The 7,260-nt window shown below is 39.0% G+C and overlaps 1 protein-coding gene across 3 annotated transcripts; it reads left to right on the plus strand.

Annotated features, from left to right (window-relative positions):
* The first annotated feature begins 3,520 nt into the window (after window positions 1–3,520).
* On the plus strand, window positions 3,521–6,778 carry LOC113350182 (serine/arginine-rich SC35-like splicing factor SCL28). 3 transcript variants are annotated; one of them, XM_026594279.1, is made up of 7 exons: window positions 3,521–3,789; window positions 3,882–3,959; window positions 4,658–4,822; window positions 4,920–4,987; window positions 5,125–5,347; window positions 5,477–5,752; window positions 6,404–6,710. In XM_026594279.1, the coding sequence occupies exons 1-7, from the start codon at window positions 3,611–3,613 to the stop codon at window positions 6,408–6,410; spliced, it is 996 nt and encodes a 331-aa protein (XP_026450064.1). In that variant the 5' UTR covers window positions 3,521–3,610; the 3' UTR covers window positions 6,411–6,710. The 3 variants fall into 3 exon arrangements, with proteins under 3 accessions (XP_026450064.1, XP_026450063.1, XP_026450062.1); XM_026594278.1 differs by having other exon boundaries at window positions 5,125–5,752; window positions 6,180–6,778; XM_026594277.1 differs by having other exon boundaries at window positions 5,125–5,752.
* The last annotated feature ends 482 nt before the right edge of the window (window positions 6,779–7,260 follow it).

The raw sequence follows: 7,260 nt of genomic DNA on the forward strand, positions 1-7,260 counted from the left end.
AGTACATATTCATGTGTTATTTTTCAGTACACCTAATATACACAGTACATATTTATATGTTCTCACAGAAACATGGTACTTAAAAAAAGAAAGAGAAAGTAAATAACATTCAGATGATAGAGATTAGGGGTAAACGCTAACCTTGGAGAATGCACTTCATAACGATTAGCATCTGACTGGCTAACTTTCCAGGGACGGCCAATTTGGATGTGTAGTTCAAGCAAGGCTTGATACGTAGGGGTTAGCAGTTCTGGGTCCATCAAGAGACTCTCTTCACGACGTTCTGACATCATTTCCATCATACGTATCCTACACGACAAGGGAATACAAGTCTATTATACTAAAAATATACGTAGATTAACAGAACATATATGCTAATACTGTTACAAAAAGAAAACTAATATAAGCTTGTACTGTGACTAAGGAAACTGATACAAACCGGATCGAGTCAACGAACGCACACGCAGGTAATTTCTTCTCTTTGTTAATCCAGCTATTGAACGATTCAGCAACGCTAGATGAAGTGTAACCATAACTACAACCCTTGAAGAAAGCACTGGACCACTTTTCTTTTGGAATGTTGCGGCAGTAGTCAGCAACCCAAGGCCTTCCCAATTAACCATTTCTTGAAGACCTTCCTCGTATGTTGCAGGAGAAAGAGCATATGTCGCCTTTCGGAAAGCATCAGTCACTTCCTTATACTTTTCGTCAGACTTTGCGATAGGTAAGTTTTTGTCCAAATGGAAGTAACAATATCTTTGATGAGAATCAGGGAACTCTTTGGGAATATATTTAACCCCTTCACCTCGGTCAGTCATAAAAGTGATTGGGCGATCATCATTCAAAGCCTCCTTCAGTTTCTTGAAAAACCATTCCCAGCTGATATTGTCTTCACCGGGTACTAAAGCAAACGCAAGCGGATAAAATCCTGCAAAAAGGAATTACTAGTTATGTTAAGCAACTAATATTGACACTACATATTGACATGCAGTATGGTTTACCTCTTTGTTGATATGTGAAAACCTGACACTACATAATGACATGTTAAGCAACTGATTGACACTACATTTTCACATGCAGTATGGTTTATCTCATACTCAGTAAGGTCAATATGTATGTAGTATGGTCAATACTCATTGTCAGATAGTGAAGTAAGGTCAATATGAGTGATCTAACTACCAGACACTACATATCAAAAAAAAAAAGAACCAGTTACCTTGATTGCCATTAAGACATGTTGCTGCCATGAGACCTCCTTTAAAAGTTCCAGTGAGAAATGTACAGTCACAGAAAATCATGGGACGACATAGTTTATATCCCTCTATACAAGCTCCAAAGCAAACAAAAAGTCTATTGAATCTTTTTGTAGCATCATTGAAATCGAAATCAATAAATGACCCAGGGTTTGTTTCCCTAACACATTCACCCACCAAGCAAGATCAGTGTACGACTTCACATCATTACCAAAAATTGTTTATGCGACAACTCAATTGCATGATATGCGTGGTGATACTGGATTTCAATGCCACCACCAACTTTAAGATAATCTATGATCTCTGCTGGTGTTATGCGAGGGTTGTGCCTGACCATCTCATGAATTAGACTGTTCATGAGTTTTTTTGTAACTCTTGGATTCTTCAACATATAACCACCGCCACAGGTGTGCCTTCCCACATATTCCTTTATCTTAAAAATCAATAGAACTACCAATGGCAGTTGCGTGAAGCTTCCATGAACAACCTTTCACACTACATACGGCGGTGAATCTCTCAAGGTCATTCTTCTTCTTAATTACCTCATATCCAGTTCTCATGCAGTATTTTTGGCATGCTATACGTACGGCATCAACACCACCATAGAATAATTGATCTGTATCATCAAAAATCTTATCCCAACCATCTGAAAAAAACACTCTTGGGGCTTCTTTACCTTCTTTCAAATAACTATTCTTTGCACTGACAACTAAGTCTGCATTACTGTCAACTTCCATACGCCTAGATGCGCCATTTGAAATTACATCCACGTGCAAATCAAAGAAAGATTGCTTTGAAGAATGTAATGCAGAGATGCCCTGGAGTGTTACATCGGCAAGAATAGGAACTATCGCTTGATTCTGGAAATAGTTAACCAGAATAGTCGATGGAGTCAACCAGCTCCACATATTACAGATGCAAAATTTCAAATCCTCTAAAGTTGAAAACGATGTAACCTCATATGCAAAATGATATTGCTTATGGTATACATGAGAATAGATGGAGAAGTCTGGTTTGGGAGCAACGTCAGACATGTTAACCCTGTAAAAAATGACATGTACTGAGATGAAACAAAAAGAGTCTTTGTATTGACATGCTATAAGCAGTACGTATTGACATGTACTGACTCATATTGATATGTATTGGCATCTACTGCAGGATGAAAAAAGAGCATGCTATATGCAGGACGTATTGACATGTACTGACTCATATTCATATGTATTGGCATCTACTGCAGAATGAAAAGAGAGCACGCTATATGCAGTACGTATTGGTAATACATACTACACGATCTGTCTAATGAAAACTAAACAGAACAACAGCAGAAAAACATAGAAAATACAAAAAATCAGATTACAAAAAACAGAATAGAAATCATAAAAAGAAATCATACCTTGTTCGAATCTGTGATAAACCTAATTCGAAGCTCAAATACCTAATTGAAACACACAAAAATCACGAAAATTACTTAAAAAACGAACGGAAATTACTTCGAAACTGAATTGACATTGTAAATCACCATAAAACAGAAATCATAAAACGAAATCATAAAAAGATAACAATGTACATCATATACAATTATCCTGATAGAAATCGGATCAGAATAAACCTAATTATTCATCAAGATTTCTAGAACAACAGCAGAAGAGGATGATTGAAAGGATAAATACCTTGGTTCGAAGCTCAGATGACCTAATTCGAAACTCAGAAGAACCTAATTCGAAGCTCAGATGGAGATGATTGAAAAACAGTACCAGAAATTGATTCTATCCAAAACGCATAGTGAGAGAAACCGATCTGAGAAGAAAAAAAGAGGAAAGAAACTGACTTGGTTTTATGTTCGTCACTTTGAGTTGCAGAAGGGTATGTTGGGAATATTTGAAAACTTGTCTTGTGTAAACCGCACGTGGATGGACTAAGGGATAAAGTTTCTGGTCCAAAAACATGTTTTTGGACCAGAGGATAAATCAATTCTGGGAGTGGACTAGCCAGTAACCGATTCCCTCATTCCTGGACTAGTCAGTAATTCCTAGGTTGAGAAATGACGGTTTGTGAAGAATAATGGCCCGCAAGCTTGGGCCCGTTTTAACTCGTAACCAGCAGGTTGGGTAACAAGCCAACCCAGCCCGGCCGTTTGCCAACACTAAATCCAACCATCCAACTTCTTCCACATGGCAAACCTTTCGCTAAACCACAAAACAATATCTACACCGCTAACCCAGACAACCTTGGCGCATGCTCCCTTTTATTCCCGTGTAAATTGTCCACCGGAGGAATCATAATATTATTCCCGTGTAAAGGGCTCCGTCTGGCCGTCGAGGGTTTTAGGGTTTTACCAAAATTCAAGAAAATCAGTAATGGGGAGATACAGAAGTAGAAGCAGGAGTTGCAGTCCTCGTCGAAGGAAACGATATGATGATCCTCAAGATAGACGCCGTGATCATCGAGATAGTAGATCATATAGAGGCGGAGGAGATAGAAGATCATCATCTGGCCCAACTGGATTACTTGTTCGCAACATCTCTCTTGATGCAAGGTTTGCACCCTTATATTCCAAGGTTTGTTAATTATTATTATTCTTGATTAAGGGGCACCTCTTATAGTAATTGTTTGTAATTTTCCTTGTAGGGTTGAGGATCTTAGAGTTCCATTTGAAAGGTTTGGTCCAGTGAAGGATGTTTATCTTCCTAAGAATTACTACACTGGGTATGTTGTTGTTAATTTTCCTAAGAATTACTACACTGGGTATGTTGTTGGTTGTTGTTATTATCTTCACATTGTTTGGTGTGAAATGTTGGATATGGCGTTGTTATTTTGTTTGGTTTTCCATGTGTTTGCTTGGTGACGACGAGTTTTCTTTGTTTTGTATTATAATTAGTTTTTTAGTTATGGAAACTGATAGTGGAACTCTAGTTTGTTAGAGAACTTCTGGATGAGGTATATTATTCATCATGAGCTAGGATAAGAGCGTGAAGGGGGGAAAAGTATGATTTGGTTTGGGGGATGGGGAAGCTTAGACAAATTTGCCAGCCAGCTGCCATAGAACCTAATTTGATGCCATAGACCAGTGGAATTGCTCAGCCCACTGGTCTGAAAATCCGTTTAGGGGAGATTATACCACGTCAGTAGTTGGGATACATTAAAAGCTTGATGATGGTTTGTATACTTCGATAAATTGGTTTCTGATGAAGCCATTATCATCTACTCAGTTGGAAGGATGTATGTTATTCTTATGTGATTATAAGGTATAGCAAGATCAATATGCTTACAGTAGAACCTAATTTGATGTTTTGATTAATTGGGTCAAGTTCATGGGTTCTGTTTGCATGGTTGTACTGGTAAGTGCTTTTTAACTATAATTTATAATACAAACTGATAAGCGCTTTTTGGATGGAGGTTTATAGTGAGCCACGGGGCTTTGGATTTGTGAAGTTTCATGACACGGAAGATGCTGCTGAAGCAAAGGAACAGATGGACCATCAAGTAATTGGTGGGCGTGAGATTAGAATTGTTTTTGCTGAAGAAAACAGAAAGACTCCACAAGAAATGCGCATAACTTCACGAGCGAGGTAAAGTGTTTTTTCTTCACTGTACGTTGTTAACACCCCTTTCATTTTTAGTAGGCATCCACTTAAATTGATGTTATTTTGGTTTTTATGCACGCAGTAGTGACCGATATGGAGGAGGACGTAGGAGGAGGAGTCCACCTAGATCCCCAAGACGTCGACATCGCCGTAAGTTTCAGAAGTTCAATTTCTTGTTCATGAATTCAGGACTTAATGCATGATACTGAATACATTGATGTGTTAAAATTTGTTTTTATGTTTATTTTTATATTTTTGGTCATGCTTATGATATTGCTCTGTGACAGCCTATTCACGATCACCTACACCAGCCAGGCGTAGCTCAAGGTATTCTAGATCACCTTCACCAGCCAGGCGCAGTTCAAGGCATTCAAGATCACCTTCACCAGCCAGGCGCAGTTCAAGGTATTCAAGATCACCTTCACCAGCCAAGCGCAGTTCAAGGTATTCAAGATCACCTTCACCAGCCAGGCGCAGTTCAAGGTATTCAAGATCACCTTCACCAGCCAGGTGCAGTTCAAGGTATTCAAGATCACCTTCACCAGCCAGGCGCAGTTCACCCGCACCTTCACCAGCCAGGCGCAGTTCACCCGCACCTTCACCAGCCAGGCGCAGTTCACCCTCAGCTTCACCAGCCAGGCGCAGTTCACCCTCACCTTCACCAGCCAGGCGCAGTTCACCCTCACCTTCACCAGCCAGGCGCAGTTCACCCTCACCTTCACCAGCCAGGCGCAGTTCACCCTCACCTTCACCAATCAGGCATGACTCTGTGAATTCGCCCTCGCCTTCACCAGCCAAGCATGATTCTAGGAATTCGACCTTGCCATCACTAGCCAAGGATGACTCAAGGTATTCACGGTCGCCTTCACCCGTCAAGCATGGCTCGAGCCGTTCACAACCGTCTTCACCAGTCAGGTATTATTCGAACTCAAATTTACTTCAGACATATATTGAGCTCACGTATTTTTGGTGACCTGATATGTGTTTTTGATTTCTAGACTTTTGACCATTTTGTGATTAGTATTTTCTGGAACGGGTTTTATATCTATGCTGTCTTTGGTGGTTTTTCTTTTGTTATTTGACTAGTTGCATCTTTCGTCTCTCCACTCTGAGTTATATAGTATTTCATCTTATTGATAAATGCTCAGAATGGAGGTTGCATAATGACTGTGGTTTTCAACATTTGGTGAAGTTCAAGTTTGGGTTATTGTATCTTGTCCGGCAGCTAAATGTTTTTTTAAGCAGTTAGACAACATCTTTCTGTTCTTATTGATACATGGGGAAATTAAGCATGCTTCGCTATATGTCTAAATACTATCTGGTGGTGGTTTATGTCATGCAGATTATAAAGTGAAAAGAGATACATAAAGAATACCTGGATTAGTAAAGACTAGAGACTAAAGACTAAAGAGACTATACAGATTAAAGACTAAAGTCTAAAGAGACTATACCGTATCTGATTTCTTGCTTGATGATGAGTGCTTGATCATTTGTATAATTATCCCATCAATTTTTAATTGTTAGTTTGTTATTTTGTACAGATTTAATTGTCGTGTGGTTTTGCAGAATTTAGTGTCGGAGGCTCAGTGAACTGTACAAGTGAATTTGCCGTATAAGTTGGTCAAAATCAGACTTTGTCAAGAGCACCTCTTTGTTGCACACATTGCGAGAGCGACACATCAAAATCAAGATGATATCATGTCTACTTTTTTTTTTTGAAAGGATCGTCTCTCTTGATCAATTCTATTCTCCCAAAGATAGAAAATATTTGATGACTTCAAGAAGTTATGACTTTGTAATCAATCTAAATCTGCTTCAGAGTGTGTAGTCATTAAACATAGAATATTACTATATGACCAGTGATTTTGATTTATTTGTGGCTTTGAAATGCAACTTGCAACTGTTATTCTCATGCAGTTTGAAATCAGGTTTATAGTGTTCTCTGGTGTTTGGTCCTTGATTTGGAGACTATTGTCAGGCCGTGCCTTCTAGAACACCAACTTGCAGATGCACTAATCTGTCCAGTGTGATCTTTTGATTGTTCTCTTTTTACCACACTATATGTACAGGACAGGAGTCTATCAATTCAGTGCATATTGCCCTACCAAAGGACACTACAGAAGCGTTTGTTAGAGTTTCTTCTTCAATCTCCTCCAGCCTATCATGGCCATGAACATGAAATACTAGATTTACCCCTTCCTCGATTAAAATTACATCCTTGTCACCTTTCAATCATCTGTTCAGGTTCAGTAACTCTAGATATCCCGGGAGGGGCCCATACAGCCCGCATAAAATAAAGTAAAGTGAAAAATACTAGAACCCCCTACTATATGGGTTCAATATATAGAAGCCCCACAAAATGGATCCTTCACTATCAACTCCATACTTTCACTTTTTAATATTTCTAGGCCCAAAACTTTAGA

The sequence above is a fragment of the Papaver somniferum genome, chromosome 2 (genome assembly GCF_003573695.1).
Source record: "Papaver somniferum cultivar HN1 chromosome 2, ASM357369v1, whole genome shotgun sequence".
Lineage (NCBI taxonomy): Eukaryota > Viridiplantae > Streptophyta > Magnoliopsida > Ranunculales > Papaveraceae > Papaver > Papaver somniferum.